This window comes from Sorghum bicolor, chromosome 4 (assembly GCF_000003195.3).
Source record: "Sorghum bicolor cultivar BTx623 chromosome 4, Sorghum_bicolor_NCBIv3, whole genome shotgun sequence".
Lineage (NCBI taxonomy): Eukaryota > Viridiplantae > Streptophyta > Magnoliopsida > Poales > Poaceae > Sorghum > Sorghum bicolor.
The window spans coordinates 62,875,579-62,895,603 of NC_012873.2; the positions used below are offsets into that span (position 1 = coordinate 62,875,579).

The 20,025-nt window shown below is 44.1% G+C and overlaps 2 protein-coding genes across 3 annotated transcripts; both read right to left on the reverse strand.

The window, feature by feature from the left end:
* On the reverse strand, positions 3,493-4,617 carry LOC8076049 (translation initiation factor IF-2). The gene has a single exon (XM_021459601.1). The coding sequence runs from the start codon at positions 4,615-4,617 to the stop codon at positions 3,493-3,495; it is 1,125 nt and encodes a 374-aa protein (XP_021315276.1).
* Positions 9,696-14,541, reverse strand: LOC8073920 (protein S-acyltransferase 10). 2 transcript variants are annotated; one of them, XM_002454456.2, is made up of 11 exons: positions 14,340-14,540; positions 14,105-14,219; positions 13,409-13,483; positions 13,221-13,292; positions 12,961-13,095; positions 12,780-12,813; positions 12,094-12,203; positions 11,106-11,192; positions 10,902-10,985; positions 10,289-10,354; positions 9,696-10,199 (listed from the first exon to the last, which is right to left on the reverse strand). In XM_002454456.2, exons 1-11 carry the CDS (start codon positions 14,386-14,388, stop codon positions 10,025-10,027), a joined length of 1,002 nt encoding a protein of 333 aa, XP_002454501.1. In that variant the 5' UTR covers positions 14,389-14,540; the 3' UTR covers positions 9,696-10,024. The 2 variants fall into 2 exon arrangements, with proteins under 2 accessions (XP_002454501.1, XP_021316126.1); XM_021460451.1 differs by lacking the exon at positions 10,902-10,985 and having other exon boundaries at positions 14,340-14,541.

Consider the following 20,025-nt stretch of genomic DNA (forward strand, 5'->3'; position numbering starts at 1 on the left):
TGCCGGCCGTGACTTGCGCGGCCTCGGCAAGATCTCGCATCCCATCCGCACGGGGGGGGAAAGAGCAGAGGCGCCGGGCGCGGGGGCGCCTGGCCACCGAACCGGTCGCGCGGGCCGTGGGAATTCAGCGAAGTCGCGCGGGATGCGCTGTGCCACCGATGATACTTCCTTCCTGGCTGCGAAAGCGCGTCCAATCTGCCACGTCCGGGTCCTGGTCCGGCGACCTGGGAAGATCCTGACGTGCCGAAACCGAGATGACTTTTCATGTGCGCCGCATCGGCTGGCGGATACGGAATCTGTGATCTGTCACAGCTCGGCGGGCGCGCGGAACCGTGTGCAAAGCAATGCGTGCGTTTGGGCCAGATCTTGGCTTGCTTCGCCACCAGTTATGCACGTATGTGTACGTCCCAGGTGTTGAATGACCGAACGAGGGGAAGTTGCTGGAGCCGGCCGGGACATGTCCAATTGCAAAGGCACCTGTGACAATAAGGTCTTGTTTAGTTTCGAAAAGATTTTGGATTTTGGTACTATAGCATTGTCGTTTGTTTGTGACAAATATTGTCCAATCATAAACTAACTAGGCTTAAAAGATTCGTCTCGTAAATTATAGACAAACTGTGTAATTAATTTTTGTTTTCTTCTATATTTAGTGCTTCATGCAGGTGTCACAAGATTTGATGTGACGAGAAATTTTGAAAAAGTTTTTGAATTTTGGAGTGAACTAAACAAGGCCTAAATTCAAAAGGCGAAACCTTTTCTTAACCCGGTCATTGAGTCGTCTCCAATAAACAAGACAAGCGAGGCCGAGCACAGGAAGGTGTAACTAGACACATACTTTTTTGTGGCCCTCTTGCTGAACAATGCCTACCCTTTATTAGTCTAACTAAAGCCAACCTTTTTTTTTTGTCCCAGACGTTATTGCATTGCATCATGGTATATGCTGGAACATGGCGCACGAACGTTATGGCACGTTGCGCATTTGTTTGGATACAAACCTGCACCGTCCATGCCCATGCGGATCAGTTTTGGAGAAGAAGCAACTTACGCCACTTCAGGCTTTGTTTATATCCAAAAAGTTTTTGAATTTTGACATTATAATATTTTCGTTTTTATTTGATAAACATTATTCAATCATAAAGTAACTAGGCTTAAAAAATTCGTTTCACGATTTAATACAAACTGTGCAATTAGTTTTTGTTTTTAACTATATTTAATGCTCAATACATGTACCACAAGATTCGATGTGACAGAGAATCTTGAAAAGTTTTTGTTTTTTTGATAAACTAAACGAGGCCTCAGTTTCAGCTAAGCCAGCATCTTGCTTCAAAGGAATGTACAAATTATCTTTATCTCAAGGTATCACCTGAGGAAGGGCTACCTGATGTACTTACTTCCATTTGCCAAGGCTTCGCTTATATAATATGTTATGTTGTCAGTTATCGTCATTTATACATACGTATTATACCCGTCTCTGTTCTCTCTATGCATGGCATCGCCTTCAAAATCAAGGAAGGTCCACCGAATTAGTATAATCGTTGTGTCTTATGTGTTACTCATCAAATTTGTGCTATCTATCAAATCTGGCAAACCGTCTTCCCGCAGTTTTGAGGCTGAAACCACCAAACCCAGCTAGAGAAGCGTATCTACTACGTCTCCTCCACGATCTCGACACATGTCACCCGTCGTCCTCGACCACTCGATCACCAAGTCCTTGCGCCTTCGCTTGACGCCGTCAACATGGTCTACACCATTTTCACATATACGCTTGCTTGTCGATGTCCCCGTGCTCATGTCTCTTAGCCCAACCCTTCATATCCGTCCTTCACCGCTCTCAGTCTGTCGGCACGAACTCGCTTGACCTCCTTCTCCACTGCTATCGACCGTCTTAGTGCTCCATACTTGCACATCACAAGACAAGATCATACACGTTTCACAACATCACACTCACGCTATGGCTAGTGTGGAACACTCACATATCAACCATGTGCTCACAATTCGAGTCACATGCTCATTAGGTTATTGATCCAAGACACTACTCCTGGTCTTAATAGCAAAAGCCATGCAGTTTGGGGGATGCATGGGATGGGACACAGCCACACCCCGTATACAGGGAAAAGAGCGATCCAAGCAAGTTAGGTGAACCGTGCACCCGTGGAAGCCAGGGGCTGGAATGAACTTCGAAGTCAGCAGCAGCTCATGCATATTCTGTTTTCTTGTGACTACTAACTGCGCCACGTTACATTATCCATGTGTTCCTCTCGGTCTTGTGTAGTGTTGCTGCCTCGCAGTCGCAGGTGCGTTAGGCGATGTGATCGATTAAAGAACAAGTACCGAATGAAGATACAACCGATTCCAAGTCAAATGGTTCCTCCAAATTTACTCTTGATCGATGATGATAGTCGTTGTTTAGGCTCGAGAACTTTCAGAAAGGCGTCGCAGAAATTGACCCGTGGAGGTGGAGTTGCTGCAACAAAGGTCATGCTCGATTCTATGGTCTTCACTTCTCCAGGTCCATCTCGTCCCTCGCTGAACACGTCCAATTCGTTTCCTTCTTTAGGCGCTCGGCTGGTTACCATCCACGATCGATCTCCTGCATTGCATATGCAATCGGTAGCCGCGCTGCTGGTCACTTCCCCCTCTGGTGTGGAAGTGTCGAGCAAGGCGAATCTGCAGCGCTTGCAACCTCGCAGCACGGCAACCTCGCTGGCCCCTGTCATAATTCTAATGCGATGTTCCTCTGGATGATGGAGCTGCCACGCATAGAAAAACGGTAAACGGTCCAGGCATCATCATCTCAAAGCAGCAGAGCAGCCACCTGGGCGCCATCATCGGCACGACGGCACCACGGTCCATTAGCATTAGCATTAGCGCGCACGCACAAGACCGGCGCGATTGGCGCCTACGGCATCACATCACTGATCGCACTGCGGATCGCGCTGGAAAAAGCCTGGTGCAGATCGCCACCCCGCCGGATCGAATCACTCGTGCCATCCGTCCACGTGACCTCACCCAACCCAACCAACGACCCGGAATCACCCGCCTCAACCTCACAGAGAGGAGATCACGAGCGCGACGATTGTACCCTCGTACAGCGCTCCTACCAGGCTACCACGTATGGCTTCAGCTCCACGAAGAGCCACCAAGCTGCACAAGATCCACTAATCAAGCTAGCCGTTTTTGCTTTGAAGCAATCTAACTTTTTTTTTTAATCTCAAGAACGCTCCGGAAATCGGCAGCACTGAAATGAACGATGCAAGCTTAATGGACAGAGAATGACACTTGAACAATCTTTTCTTCGTTCTGCAAGTAGTTCCATCGCTCCGATTCTGAATGCGACTGTACAAACAAAATCGAGCACGGCGAGCGCCCTAAAACGCATTGCTATATCGCATCATCCCACATTTCTATGTACAGATTTTTTTTATCCGAAGTCGCAAAATTTAATCGAGCTTGCTTGGTTCTGATGATTTGATTGTAGACTTGTTCGGGAGATCAGAAGGCTGGGCTCAGAATGTTGAGGAGGGAGACTCTGGTGTTGACGAGCGCTCTGAACACCTTCTCGCCGCTGCTCTCCACGTCCGCGATGCACCGTCCCAGGCTGTCTAGCCGCTCGAACGCCGCCTTCCGCTCCAGCTCCTCCGGGTCCACGGCGTTCTCCAATTCTGGCCCTGGCCGCCGACCGGCGGACGTGGCGGCGTGCTGCCTCCTGGCGGACCGGCGCTTGGCGCGCGACATCCATCGCATCAGGTCGGCGACCCACCAAATGCGCGGCATGGAGGACGAGGACGAAGAGACCCTGGTGGTGACGACCACGTGTCTCGGCGTGGCGGACGACGGCGCGCTGCTGAACCTGGCGGGGGAGGGCATCCAGCACGGCGTGGTGGCCTCGACCTCGACGCGCGCCGTGGCGGCGGCGGCGGAGAGGGCGGACACCCCGGAGAAGACGGCCGCGGAGGCCGAGGCCACGGCGGCGGCGGCGTCGACGACGGCCGCGGCGATGGCGGCCGCGTCGGCGGGGAGGTCGGCGGGCGGTGCGGGCGGGGGCTTGGCGGCCACGGCGCGCGCCGAGGAGGCCACCCGGGGGAGGTCCCGCGCGGCCCGGCGCAGCGCGCGCGCCGCGGACGCGAGGCGTGCGGGCTCCTCCCTGCGGAGCGCGGCGCGGGCCTCGGCCTGGAGCCCGGCCAGCGCGACCAGGGCGCCACGGAAGCTGCCGTGCGCGTCGGCGAGGCGGAGGAAGTCGTCCAGGAGGCGCTCCGCGAACGGGGACGGGCCGAGGCGGCGCAGCGGGTCCTGCGCCTGCGGGTGGTGCAGCAGGTCCGAGAGGGAGACGAGGACGCGGCCCAGCTGCGCCGCGCCCTCGGCCACGGCCTCCGCGGCGTGCGACTGCGACTGCGACGACGCGAGCAGGCGGCCCACCAGCGCGCGCAGGTCGGCCACGTCGTCGTCGAGCTGGAGCACCAGCGGGTGGAACCGGCACGGCAGGCTCGCCGATCGGGCGCGGTAGGCCGCGGACTTGTTGGCGGCGGCGGCGGCGCTGGGACCGGCGCCGGTGCCCGATGGCGGCGTCGGGGACCTGGGCGCCGGGAACGAGATGGTGCGGCGGAACCCGACCACCATCCTGATCCTCACACTAGTGACCACGACCCGGCGTAGTTCGGATCGATCGATTCCCTGAGACGATGGCTGATGGGTGGTGGTGGTAGTAACCTCCGGTGCGGAGGCGCGCGAGTACTTAAAGGGAGGGAGGCGGGGAGTGGATTGGGGAGATGGGATGGTCGGATGGAACACTCGAGGAAGCCGCCGTCAGCCGTGGAAGGCATGGATCGAGCGAGCGCACGGCCGCGCGCCTATATAATAGGGCTCGGCCGCTCGGGGGACGAAGGAACGCAGCAGCGGTGAAGCGGTCAGCCGTCGTCAGGTTTCTGGACTCTGGACCAGTTCTAATTCTTCGAGGCCGCCAGCCCGCCACGGCAGTCGCGCTAGGCACGCAGCAGAGCGTGCTGGGTGGGTGCGGGTCCCGGCTGCCAGTGGAGGAGGGGTGGGTGGGGGTTGGTCGGTCCCATTCCATTCGCAATGCAATGCTCCGTGACGGGCGGAGCGGGGGCGGGAGGAGGGAATTCGGTGGGGTCACGTGGACTGCCCGTGGGGCCTCGGTTTGATCGGTTCTTGAATTCTGGAGGGAGGCGGGACCGACCGGTCGCATCTTTTTCCGCACACCAGCCGCAGCCACTAGTCCACATCCTGGGGTTGCGGTAGCAGCCGATGCCGTGAACGTGTTAATATGGGTCTTGTTTAGTTTTTTTTTTAAAAAAAAAAAATTCGTCACATCGAATTTATATATATATAAAATAATAATTAACTATAGAGTTTATTTATAATTTGTGAGACGAATTTTTTAAACCTACTTAGTTCATGATTAAACAATATTTATTAAATACAAGCGAAAATGGTACAATATTTATTTTGCAATTCTTTTTTGGAAATAAACAAGGCCCTGATGCGCCGCCTGACGGTGCTCCAAGCCGAGTGCACGCACAAGTCGCATAATGCACCTACACCAGACGTGATATTACTGAGACGCTGTAACTCTCGTGGACACAACTCCTCGCCCGGCCCGTTAGTCGCGACTTGGTACCATGTTGCAGAGTCAGGCATATATGTTCTTGGACCGGAAGAACCACATCGAGCGACGGCGGCCACACGGCCGATCGATCGTTTCAGTTTCACACATGACTACTGGCTAGTGCAGCAGTGGCGTCGAGCTAAATGGCTTTCTCGGCTTCGTTCTTAGCCGCCGACCCTGGCTTGACTTTCACTGATGAATCGATTGTTTGGACTCGATCTGAAACGACGTTCAGGTTCAGAGTTCAGACCGAAGGCGAAACGGCGGAAACCCCCAACGCCACGAGTTCGTCCACATCTTCCTTCAGCGCATTCGAGTGGGTTCTTGATGTTGCCCTCGACCTCGAGTGGGTGCGTCATGTAACGATGAGGATGTCCTTTTTTTCTCTCACGGGCACACACAAACTTCCAGCGAGACCGCGATAGAACTCGACGTGTGTGCACCGCACCCTGCTCCCTGAAAGCATGGTGTCTTCTAATCGGCACGCCTCACGACACACGCTACTACATGTTAGGTGCATGTTTGTCTTGTGCAGAAAAAGAAATGCAAGAATAAGCAGGGACAGGAATTTGGTACCGTATATACTACTAGTAGCCACAAGCATGAAAGCAGGGGAAGGAAATTAAGACATGTGATGCAATTGGTCGTTGCGATCATCAGGATAAGGTACGGTGTACCTAACCTAGCTTGTTGTCACGGTTTTGCATGCATGGGATTTGAATGTTCAGTGGCTAACAACCATTCTACAACTTGCCAGCTGCCGTCATCTTGTCCAGCGTGCAGACAAGCAAAGCAAGGCCTGCGTCTCGAAGTATTCCGCGGCCTCCAGAACGACAAAAAAACAAAACAAAACAAAACAAAACAAAAAACAAAAACAGACACTCGTGCAGTTTGTGAACGGTCTCAAAGATACTCTGCCGATTTTGTTGCACAAACAATGTCTCTCGGGACCTGCCATTTGAAAAAAGAACAGCTGTTAGTTTCCGTCGTGATTTATGTGTGCAGTTAAGGTCCACAAAGAGATTTGGCGAATCAAAGCCATAGCACGCTGAGATCCAGTCAATTACGGGTTCATGGGTTTTGTCAGTAATTTGCTCAAACTTGCCGCTTTTATCCAGTTTCAGTTTCATTCCTGCCGATGTTGAGTCAACCAGTAACAGTTTGTTGAGACCATGACTTTATACAAAGCTTTGCATCCTTGACCTCACTAGCAGCCTAGCAGTAGCAGGCATCTCCAAGTGGACCTGGTCAAGTTGAAAGTCATGGAGGTTTGATCAGGACCGCTAAGCAGTACGCAGCGCGAGAATTTGACGCACTATCTTCTATCTGTTTGCTTAAGCTGAACGTGCTCTTAAAAAAATACAGTCGAGCAGAGACCGACAAGTTTGCTTACGTTCATGTTTGGCATGCGAAGCCAAGAGAAGATCCGTTGAAGGGTTCTGCTTGAGGTGCAAGTTGAGAACTCTGATATCTCTGATGTCATCCATCGATCTCTGAATTAAACAAACTTAGTAAAAGATCGAATTAGGTGGAGGAATGCAATCAAGAGTAAACTAATGGATGGTTTTGTTTTTGGTTCGTGGCTAGCCGATCACGATTATTATTGTAATATTCTTGCACAGACGTCGAATGGATCGATTGGGACCGTGTTAACTACTGTCGATTGACATGCTGACCGTATGCTGGAATGTTTAATGAAGGAGAGCAGCAAGATGTTGTGAAGCTGTTGGGACTAGAGGACATGGTGGAGGTATGCCAACATTGACCTCTACCAGGTGCAACCTATTTGACATGCGTGACGAATACAGGTGCGACTTGTGTGTTCGCTTGAATTTATCGGTACTACTTTTTAGCCGTGGAACATTATTTTTCTTGCATAACAAATCAACATCAGCATCAGCAAAAGCAGAACCCTTTTTTTCGCTTGAACTTCCTGAGACAGAATTGGAGAAGCAGTTGAAGGCTTGAAGCAGACAGGAGTGAACAGTGAACCGTGGAGTTCCTGAACTATATGCAGTGAAGTAACTGAGTACATAAACACTGCTGCTGTTTACATTACAGCTTTCGGCATAGAACTGGTAAAAGATGGTAACACTGACGAGTGCTTTGATGGCAACTTCAAAACGATCGGAAAAGAGAAAGAACTGCTTCATGTCAATGGCTCCATGATTTCTTTTAATCAGTTCTAGACGCAGGCCCCCCAACGCTAGCACTAACAGTGTAGGCAAAACTTTGGAGAACAGAAATTCTTGTTTTCCATTAGTTCCGTTATATTAAAAGGAAACGAGACACGTCGTAGTCTTCTTGGATATTCACATGGGTTAGTGCATCTCGGTGCAAGATACTCAAAGGCTACAGTGCTGATTGAACTGTTAAGCACTGCATATATTATCCCTTTGTTTTGTTGTAGCTCAGTGCATCAGTGCAATTGTGCAAGTTGCCCCTTCTCTTGTCTAGGGATGAAAACGGTACGGATATTTTCCGATCGTATTCGAGACCGAATTCGTTTAGAGGGGTTTAGATCTGTCTGTATGAGTCTGAATATTCAATATCCGATTCTGTATCTGTATTCGAATACTTAAATCGTATATTTATGATGTCGACATTCAATCCTATCTTATCCGACATGGTTGATATTATCCATATTCGAATCCGAATTCGATCAAAAATATGAAAACAAATATTATATCAGTCATCTGTTTGTATCCGATCCGTTTTCATCCATACTCTTGTCATAGGAAGGGGCAAACAGAGAGTGGAATGAAGTGATATACGACGAGTTTGCACTGCTTTACCAACCCCGTTAGCTCCTGAAATTGCTACCAGCTCCAATTCCAACTCCACTTTGAGCCGGCAGTGTCCTGTACCTATGGTCTGTGGAGGTAAACCTCTAGTACAAGTACTTTCTGAACTGGTGTATGGCTGGCGTCCCCCAGTTAGCATCACACTAACGTTATAGCGCACTGATTAGGCCTTTCAGAAAAGTAGTTGGATTTGGGTCTTTCTTTTTGGCATGTTTGGATAACATCAAAGAATCCATTCACTTAAGGGATTTAATAATTGACATTGAGATAAACGGGGATACTGGCCAGGTACTCATGCAGGATTTAAGTAGGCTCAACTCTCCCCCCACAAGAGAGAACTCTTCTCCAGCCTCCCACTCATTTAGGCCTTGTTTGGATGCACATGTGTCTATCTCAATCCATATGTGTCGAAGTGGAACTTAAACTAATTCTCACTCCAATCCACTTCAACACATGTGGATTGATGTATACATATGCATCCAAACAAAGCCTTAATGATTTTATTTATCCACAATTGATTGAATGTCCTCCCTTCTAAGCTTGGAGTAATGTTAAGGAACACCTAGTTGTAAAACAAAAAAAAAGGAACACCTAGTTATTTAAAAGAGGATATGTTCTTTTATAAAATTATCTACCATTAGCAAGCTAAATCCATGAGTGCCAAGATAGACCAAAAGACAACATAAACCTATCAAAGTGGGTTTCATAATAATTGGATTAAATATTAATCAAACAATATGTTTATACTTAAGTATTCCTTGAAATTTCAATAAAAAACTTTTGAGTCCTGACATTTTTTTACCATTCAGAAGATAATTATGTTGGTCTTGTCTCAATCATATATACATTATTTTCTACGGATCATACAAAACCTCAAGTGCATAAGTACTAAATTCACTTTAGTTGTTGTCCCCTCTGTCAAAAAGAATGTAATTCTAGTTTTATTCTAAGTCAATCCATATCAATCTAAGAAACTCTTACAAAAAAAGTATTAATATTCATAAAACAAAATAATTATCATCATATTCCTCATGGAATACATTTATTTGCATGCGATATATCTATTTAGAGTCATATGGATACTATTTATTATAAACTTGAATTTGATTCAGTTCGAACATAAAATTGCATTCTTAGGGGCTGGAAAGAAGGTTGTACCTTGATATCTTGTATTGTTGGTTCTTGTACCTAGTAGTGCCGACTGCCGACGTAGCTTCCCTCCGCATTAATTGATAAAATATAAAATATATGACTAGTAACACATATAATAAAGGCTTCAAATAATATTCTAAATTCCGAAATTACCAACCAAACCTCGAATGTACATTCGACACCAGAACTGAAAAGTACAGATCAATCCTATCTGTCCTTAAAACCTATTTGAATGCAGGGCCATACAGAATTTTACAGACAAACTGTCAACAACTTGATCTCAGGGCACACATTTTCTGAGTGAAATGTACAAATGACTATGCACAAATAATGAACTCTAGAGTATCTAACGGTCGCAGGTCACTAAAATTTGCTTCCATTAGCGAAAGGTTGGACAAAGAACAGCGGAACTGGCTATATGGGCAGAATGCTATTGTACAGCCTATCAGCAGCAACGGCAGCAAATGACATCTCGGCACGTGTAACGAGCAGCTCTAGCTTCCAGCTCCTCACTTGGGGGCACAGCTTCCAGAATATATCCCTTCTGGCTAGAACAGCAGAAGTCGTAGAGATTTCTGCATATGCCTCTACTGAATGGATGAACTCTTTCAGGTACTCCCCTGAAAGCGGTGCAGCCACAAGTTTCACGTATCTTAACTATACAAAAAATATACAGGTCACAAACTGAGTCCCTCCTATAGTGACATACCTTAGGTAGAATATTCGCTTTCTTCTGGCAACTTCGTAGGTTGTTTGATTTGTTAGAGCAATGTACCTGCAAAAAACATCAGATGAACACACATTTATATATGAAGTGCTTTTTTAGGGCTATATACAAAGTGTATTGATTTGGGTTCTTGAGCTATATACCATGTTGTAAAAATGCAAAAGTTTGTAAGTTTCAAGGTTTTAAGATGTGTAGCTTCGATGCTTTGAGAAAGCATTATTATCCAGGACAAAGTGGAATTGTTGGATTTGTTTTCCTCGAATGCCTTCATCATCACATAAAGTGGAGTTCTGGATGCTACAGTTTTTGTTTCATTGTTAGCTTGTAAATTGCATGCGCGGTGGTTGATCCATTTTTTTTTCTTTTGTTTTGCTTTCTTGTCAATTTTACTTATCTGCAATTAATATTTTCGTAAATGTTCCATCGCCTTTTGAATCAACAAATTGTTTTTACTTTTTCGATAGAAAAGGCAACTAGTCGCCCTAGATCTACTGACTCAAGGAAACAAATGTAAACTTGAAATTGCATTTTGATATTTAGCTTCAAAACTTGTAAGCCTATCTATTCAAAGACATTAGACATGGATAAAACTTACGAATGAAACAACCACAATAGTAGTAGGAATATTAGGATAAAAATAAGCACTGCCAACAGGATTACACCAACAAAGTCCTTCCACCTGTAATATGATGAAAATGAGCCTAAGCCAACATAACAGAAAAACCGACGTCCAAATTGAAAGCATAAAATTCACAACAGGTGAGCAGCCAAATGAAATTTTGAGGAGAACATATCATACCAGGCCTTGTCCATATCTAAACGCAATGACTCGATGTAGAGAGCAGCAGTCCAGATACACAAGATTGTTTCTTCAAATATGTACCACCTAGGAAAGGTGGTTATACAACCATAAGAACAAAGAGAACTTCAGTGATGGTATCATAATAATGAAAGTGCCCAGCATGACGAAAGACAATATGAAAGTCTCAATGTGTAATCACGATAATGTAGTAGAGTAGTTAGGTAGATCAATAAATAAGACAAATCATTATATCACCAGAGGAAGGGGTATTGATTCAAATACTCAGTGGCATTTAAGTTCTATCTGTCTAATGGTACACAGTGTAAATACTTCAGAGCACTGATCTGATCAATATGGGTCTGATTCATTGCCTGTATTAGGCTTAGCCTGCATTTGACATTATGCAAAACCACCTAAGCTGCCATAAATGTATGCAGTGCCTTCATGTTTGGTTGCCATGAATAGGCAAGCTGTGTCCGATAAAATTGTGTTTGTTTTTTTACATTTTATTGCATATAGTCACATTATATGTTCTATTAGACGTCTCATGTTTCTAGTAAAGGTAGAGAATGTGAAAATATTTTATTTCTATGTGCCCCTCGGCTTATGCAAATCTGCATTGTCTAATACAGAAAAATCTGGCGTACAAGCTAATGCTACATTGATCTACTTTGAGCATTGTGCAAGCCTGCATAAGTGCCTCTGCAGGCAACCAAACAAGGGCAAACTGCGCTGCACAAGCTTGGATACAGGCTAATGCAGACAACTAATCAGACCCTATGTACTTTCAGTCACAAAACTACAACTCTGGGAAACATCTGTGGACACAATAAGCTCCTCAGAATGTTCATTGATGTCCAATCAAATAAATAACTGTAATGTTTCTGCAACAAGTATGTAGTGTATAAAACATATGTGCAAGCACAGCACACAGCAACTGATGTGAAAGTGAATGGAACATGGAAGACACACATTAAGAACTCACCAAAAACGACAATGGTTCTTTTTGCCAATGCATGTTCCAAGCCATATGCAGTGATGATCAAATTGAAGGACACATTTATCACAGTCATGGCAGTGCCGGGTACGAGGTGGCTGCAAAGGATATTGGTAGCAAAACTTTAACTCTGACTATCAGAAGCAACAAGACATGGGAAATTTCTAAGAACATAATAGTTGACATTAGCATGACGCCATGAGATTTTGGGAGAACAGTTATGAACAAATAAGATAGCAGAAGTTGACAATGTAAGAGAGAGGTCCTGTGCCCACTGCAGTGCTAATAAGTTACTCATCAATTGATCAAGATCAATGCATTAAGTTTTAGAGGATTCTTAATGCACAAATAACCTTCATGATCAGAAATCAATCTTTGAATCTTTGAATGTGATAAAGAAACAACTAGTCATGCAAGGATCTGAAGAACAAACTTCTATAGTAGCTTTAAGTACACTAACAAATATATTACAAATTCATTTTCAGATTCTTACACAATTTTGGAAAAGGATGTACTGAACATCTATTCTTCTTAAAATTTAGTCGAACACACTTCTGCATAACCTAAAGACAAGTGATTCGTGCAACCAACTCAATTTGTGCATAACACAACTATAGTAATACCCACTTGCTTGTAAAAATTAGAACATGTAGCGCTTGAGGATGAAAGAATACCTGAACAACCCTGCAGTAAGTGCAGGTCCAATCCCTAGAAGACAATGATGGATATTAAACATATTACTGTGTGGCAAATACAAGAATGCTAAAACAAAAATACCATTAAAAAGATACAGCGCCACTTCTAAAGACATTGTTGCCTCAAATAAAAATAACTTCTCGATAGTCAAAGATATACCTGCTGCTTGACCCTGGAGGATAAAGATCCATAACCATCTGTGCCCACGAAGATGTAGGAGTCATCGTGCTAAGTTTCTGTAGTTGAGCACGACTCGTCGGGGAACTTGTGTTTCCATTTCTTGAATTTGACTGCCTTTTCTTAATCATCAAAAAGAGAGCAAAAGAAAGCATAAATATCAATGCATGCATCTGATACGCTTTCTTGATGCTAGAAAGATCAAATTACTAGGTGCAATGCTAGGGTTCTAAAGACATTACTTTGAAAGAGCAGTAGTGTTGACGAAGGTTGCATGCATCATGGAACCAGCTCTCATTACATCAACAACATACCTGATATCACGGAAGTACACAAAACACAGAGTCACACACTTCCTTGTTCCCATATCCAACATATTATTCCGTTAGTGAAGGATGAGGATAAAGTCAGAAACTAAAATAGCAATTACCCTGGAGATGAGCCAGCTGTGTAGAAGTATTGCACTAACGTGAGCAGGACAAGCACTCCATACAACCCTATATACCTGGAATAAAAAGTGATCTGTAAGACTAAACAGCATCACAACCCTTGCTCTAGATAAGAATAGAAAATTCTGCTTCATATTTTTGTCAAAATTCAGGAGTCAGAACACAACTTGCTGACATGAAAGGGAGCACGACATGGTACATAGTGGACAAAATGGAGAACTGCTAGTACTAGTATCACACAACTATAGATCAGGAAATTTTAGATGAATTGACACTTTGACAGTATAAACACTTGCACAAGGACTAAGACAATGTGTAACTATTTGATAAAAGTGATCTCAGAATAGCATGACCTATCAATCCAGATTTCCATGAATTGAACCATTCAGCTATATCAAAAATCAGATGCACAAACAATTGCTTATACAAACAAGACAAAAAGGTCTTTCACAGACAAATCAGGAAAGTTTATAGAATACATATATGAAACAGTTAAGGGTAGTACTAAAAACATACTCAGCTACTCCAGCCGGCAACCTGGAGATAGAGATAGTAAGGGGCAGGAAGAAAGGGCTAGAACACGCTTCTCCGCATCAAGTAGAGGCAAACGGCCTAATTTATACTCCAGGCGAGCAGAAAATAAGAAATTCAAAAAAAACTAAGAGTGAGAATCGTACCACGGCTCCTCGTGGATTCGCCAGTCGAGGGTCGGATCGAGGATGAAGACAGCGCCAACGAACAGCAAGTGCATCAGGAGCACCATGAATCTGAGTCCCAGCGACGACCTCTTCGCTGCGCAGAAGCCCCCAGAGAACCAGATCAGAAACCCCATGGGCACAACGAAGCACCAAATCGAGCCTAATAATCGCTGAATTTTCAACACACAAACAAAATCAGGCGTAGCCAGCGTACCTCGATCAGAGAGGCGGGAGCTGGGCTCGGCGGCAGAGGAGGACGCCATTGACGCCTTCTCCGTCGCATCCGACGGCGGGGTTCCGGCGGGGGGTCGGTTCTGTAGAAGGGCCACGGGATGGTCACCGGCGCGGCGCGGCCCTGGTGCGTCGGACGCGACGATTTCGGTAGAAGAAGCAGGGGATCCGGTCCGGCGGGTCCTACCTGGCAGACAGAACATACTATTGTCTCATCGAGGTGGATGGGGCCCATCTGGAAGTGTGATTGGGCCAGACCAGGCCGCGACGTGGGCTGGATTTATTGCTTTATTGTTCGTAGTAGTACACAAATTATAGAAAGCACATGTCGTGATTCATGCACGACGGCAGGAGAAGGATATCCATATCCTGAATACACACATTGGTGATTTGGCTGAAACTGATGAATAATAAAAAGGTCGTAAGGGGACTTGCCCTAGCAAGAGCTGCCGCCGCTGTAGCCTTCACTCTCGCTCGTCCCCTTTCTTTCCTCTCCGGACTCCGGTATGTTACCGGAGGCTAGAAGAAGGAGATCTAGCGTTTCAATAAATTTTGTTTCTCTTTAGACTTAGAGTTATAGATCGAGTTTTTTTAAGAGTTTCTTCATACCAAGTTTTTTTATGTTGAGATTTGTCTCATCTCTTTTACGGTGACGATGAAGGAGCAAAGTGGATTCATTTTCTTCATGGTGGTTTTGTTGAAGGTGAGGACAACAACTATAGCGTCAGCACCTTAACTTGGCATGATGGCATGGAGACTTGTTTTTCTGCAACATCAAGGCGGAGATGATGTTGCTGCCATAGAACAATTTTCTCCAGTGTCTTCTCCGTTTTTGTTATGGATAGATTTGACCACAACAAAGGACTGAGGAGAATAAGTTTCACACCAATCTTCCTTACTCTTTGGTGCAGAAAAAAAAAAAGAAAGACACAAGACAAAAGAAGCTTACCAACTTTGCCTGCAAGAATATTGGTCGTCGTTCATTGGACATCTATTCACAGACCTTTTGCCAAGTGCTTGCATGTGCGCTCATCGATACAAATCGTCATCCATGTTAGATTTGAGATTTGTATAGTTATACAAAGCATGGGTACAATGTAGTTGAATATTAGTTTCTAGATATACTTAGTGTATTCAAGAGTGTTTGTAATGTGATGATGTACTCAGCTATAATCTAATATAATTTTTCTTTCATCTATAAAAAAAGTGTTTGGTCTTGGCTTAGAAACAAGCGCAAGGTAGCTCAAGGTTTGGATAATATTACTGAATGACATCTAGGGCAGTCTAACTATGATTGGATTCATGGAGTTCTTCACGCTTTATGACTATCTTTAAGAGGTTAGGCTAACTAAGGAAGAGGACCAACATTTTTGGAAATTTGATGGTCGAGTTTACTTAGCTATATCATCATATAGAGCTTATTTTTGATGGTTCAGTGACTTTGAAGCTTGCCGCCGTATTTGGAAATCATGAGCCCTAGAAAAGTGTAAGTTTTTCATTTGTCTTATTCACAATCATTGTTGGACAATACATCACCTAGCTCGCCGAGGATTGCCGCATTCAGAAAGGTGTCCATTGTGTGATCAAGTTTGGTTCAACATTTTGTCACTTTTGGATTGTCTGGGCAGTGTAGCTTCTAGACATGGTGATCTTTGTTTTGTCAAGTGGTGTCGTGGTGGGCTAAGGTAATCCGCATGACCATTAGGGAGTACATGAAAAGAATCAAATTCTCTTGTCGTTTTGACTGCGTGGTTGCTACGAAAACACTTTAATGCATGTCTTTCATGGGGATTCCCCTTCTGTTAGTGATGTTTTGCCGAAGTTTAGGGATGAGTATATATTATGGTGTATAGTGAGGGCTGGATGCCTGGATAGGCTAGGAGCTCCCAGTTGAGTTTTTTCCTTGTTGTTTGGTCATTAACAGTGTTTTTCAGTTAATCTCATGTTGTAAGTACTACCAACCAGGTCATGGCATGTTGGTATTGTTTATGGACACTTTTTCCCTCTCTATAATAGAAAAATGCGTAGTTCTCCTGTGTATTTTTTTCAGAAAAAATGACACTGATAATCTTATGTAGAAATAAATATGGGAAAGCATGCATAAATAATTAGAGAGCCATATGGTAAAGATAAAAAGAACAATGGGTGACGATATTATTTTCCCCAAGCGCTATGACGTGAACGAAGAAAGAATCAGAAATGTCCAAATCGAGCTATCGTTTTCCGAATTAGAAACGAGTGAGAGAAATGCTCATGTTCCACACACAAATTAAATTTCACAACCCACTATTAGCCCCCATGACACCATCCCTCTGCATGAATGGTAGGTACGACACCCGTCGAACCGTTCAGAGGCTAAGGAGGCCGTTGCATGTACGTGGTAGCGGTATTGGATGCGCGGTACATGAACAGAAGCAGGATCGCCGTGGGAGCAGATCTTCTAGGCAGGATATGGAGTTTCATATTTTCCTTAAAAAAAGTCTGTCGAGGACTCAAGGTTTAGACATGATCCAACCACCCAACCAGATTCAGAAATCATGTTTGTTTGCAACACGGGCGTATACACATGGTTCAGCCAAGTTGGATGGAAGAATGGGCTGGATCATATCATCTGCATTGGTAGATGAGGCCCTATTTTGGCTCAGTTTACTGGCCGAAGCCGGTGAGTGTGTGAGAAACGTCCCAACTTGTCTCATGTTTCCTCTCAAAAAAAAGTTGTCTCATGTTTCCCTCGCCTCTATGGAGCTGACAGCTGCACTACTTGTTTCTTTAATATAACACTAAAACATTTCTATGTTACTCAGCTACGTCGCTGCGGCTTCTTCTCATTGGACACATAAATCTTCGCCGCGCAGATTTATTGTGTCGATATAGCTAATAGTTAGGCTAAAGTTTGGTCTAAATATTAGTAACTGACTGTTAGCTAGTTAAAAATTTTTCTTTTCAAAAAAATAAACTATCTATTAGCTCTCCTATTTAGATATACTATAACTACTTTTTATCTAGCTACTACTCTTGTATCAAACAGATCCTAATTATTGTTTTGTTCATTACTATTGTTATGTTTGTTTGTTTTCAGCTTAGAGCCTGTTTACATGGGCGTACTATGACTAGTTGTTAGCCATGGCTAAAAAATAGTCAGCTAAAATTTATATATATAGAAAGAGAAAGCGAGAGGAGAGAGCATAGGAAATATAACAATTTTAGCCTCTGATAGTTACGGCTTTAGCTAAACTTTAGCTCACCATTAGTCCTCTTATTTGATTTCAAGAGCTATAAATTTTAGTAACTAGTTGTTAGTTTATGGAATTCAAATAGGCTTGCCATGTGGGTGTGCGAACCTGTATGCAATGCAGCACCTAATGCGATTCGTTGTTGCTAGGAAGCCATGCTTTTTTTCTCTCCCTATTTTTTTTCTCGATCGGGTGATTAACCCGTATTTCATTAAGAGTCTCTCCCTATTTCTTTTTTCTATGCGAACTGTTCTATCCCTCCCACTTTTCTGCGGCTTTTTTTCTCTTGAGTTTAGATCACGTCTCATATAATGGATCTTATTTATATTAGACACTAAGTGAATCATCTAACACAACTGGTTAAAATTATATACACGATCATGTATCCTAACTATCTAGGTTCATTGGTTTGTTAGATCTTTTTTATTAAATTAAACTTTTTGCATGGAGGGCGTGGAGGTTTTGGCAAGTATAACATTACTAGTAGTTTGATGATTCTTTTAAATCTCTTCTTATTTTTTTAGAGAAGGTTCGCTTAGCACACCGTCTCTAGCTAAGATAGGAAGCATTGTACCTCATGAACCGCCTTGAAATGTATTTATTTTAGGGGATGGTTCACTTAATCCAATGACCTCTAGAAATAGGATCTTTGAGTAGTTAGCTAAGGAATGCCCCTGAAAATACCCCTATAACCCTTTCCTCCTTCTCGACTATTCAATCCTAGCTCAAGCTCCTTCATTGTTGATCTTACACTTGCAGGCCAAAAATTTGCAAAAATAGAAGAGAGGTTTTGCTCTTAGTATTTTTGAAAGAGTTGGCTTTAATAGGTAAATTAATGCCATACGCCCATGCTTAATGTATTTTGAGGTTGGCTCATAGATATGTTACTTGATTGGGGGTCTCTATCTAGATAGAGACATGCATGATGGTTTAGTTTTCATTTTGGTATCATTTTAGGCCAAATTATTTGGCCAACTTACTTGCATGGAGTAGGGTACATAATTGTATAGTTATTTTACATGATTTCTTTCTTCATATAGGATTTATACTAGTTCGAGTAGTTCCCCATGAATGAGGTTTATTTCTTGTTTGGTGCTCTCCTCTGCTACTAGCCGGATTGTACGGTGTTTTTATTTTGCATAGTTTCTTGTTTCATGCTCTTGGCAGACTCTACATTGATAGTTTGATATACCTTTTCTATAGGGTCATATCTCTTGTTTGAAGTCACTTCTAGTTTGAACCGTATGGTGCCTTCAGGTTCTTGCTTGTCTTTTAGGGTCTTCATTGCTCTTCTTTTATCTTCCTTCAATATGTTGATGGCTTGTTCTCTAGCTTAGCCTAGCTAAAGTTCATCTTTACATTCTAAAGACTAATGTACCTTATATATACCAAACATTGTTAGTACAAATGATTATATTGTCAAGCAACCACCAAAATCACTAAATCTTTGTTATGGTTGATATTTAAGATGTGAACAAACATATGGAATGTTAGAACCACATAGCATGGCAAGATTTGAATCCGATCATACGACACTTGGACAGGCTGGTTTTCATGGAACATCATGGTGAGAGACGTCCATCATTCCAATGAAGCAACCAAGAAGCCATTGCAAGTGAAGTAAGGGTTGCAGACGAGAGGCGGATGAAGAGTTCTACGATGCCACTCAATGTCATGATGGTAGGAGCGATGGTGGTGGCAAAGCTAATGGTGGTAAGGATGATGATGACCTGAAGATTTCCTCGACGATAGACGCCATGTTGTGCCACAGTGTTTGTAGAATTGCATATGAAGACTATGAAGGGATTATAGATAATTTAAAGATGCTAATGAAGGTAAGGAAGGAATATACGTATGATTCAAAAAGTTGTGAGGTAAGGCGGTCTTTGTAATGTTTCATGTTTGGTCCGATTCTGAATGCTAAATATGATTGGTCCGACAGAAGTTTGAATGACCTATTGCTTCTCTTATCTACAACTACGAACATATGATTCTTTATAGTTATGTAAAGAGAAGAGATTAACATTAAGGAAAAAAATAGAAAGAACAATAGCGTCATTTAATCGCTTGTGGCTAAAGCCATCTATTATATATCGTCTACATATAAATAACCCGGATCTATATTTCAAAGTCAAAGAGTTGTCTGCATCAATGTTCATGCCCTACGCCCGCAGTTACCCGGCAACAACTGCTGCAAGCATGCGACATGGTGCCCATACTCTGATCTATAGCCATGATTTCGGCAACAAGCGAAGTTTAATTTGGAGCTCTGGCCTTGCCGACGGGGCACTGATTAGTTCCATTGGGGCGCCATGCTTCCCTGCTGCGATCGGCCGGGGCGTCGGAGATCACGAGTCTTTGCCGCGCTTCCTCGATCCGGTGCCCGGCCGCTGCGTGAGATCGCCGTGCACGTGCCCGCTCTGTCCGGCTCCGACA

Excerpts from the sequence above, each read along its gene's own strand:
- LOC8076049 (XM_021459601.1), bottom strand. The coding sequence starts at position 4,617 with ATGGTGGTCGGGTTCCGCCGCACCATCTCGTTCCCGGCGCCCAGGTCC.
- LOC8073920 (XM_002454456.2), bottom strand. The coding sequence starts at position 14,388 with ATGGCGTCCTCCTCTGCCGCCGAGCCCAGCTCCCGCCTCTCTGATCGA. Across the intron at positions 13,484-14,104 it reads CGAATCCACGAGGAGCCGTG|GTATATAGGGTTGTATGGAG; the intron begins GTACGATTCTCA and ends TTTTTATTCCAG. Across the intron at positions 10,355-10,901 it reads CTATTGTGGTTGTTTCATTC|GTACATTGCTCTAACAAATC; the intron begins GTAAGTTTTATC and ends TGTTTTTTGCAG.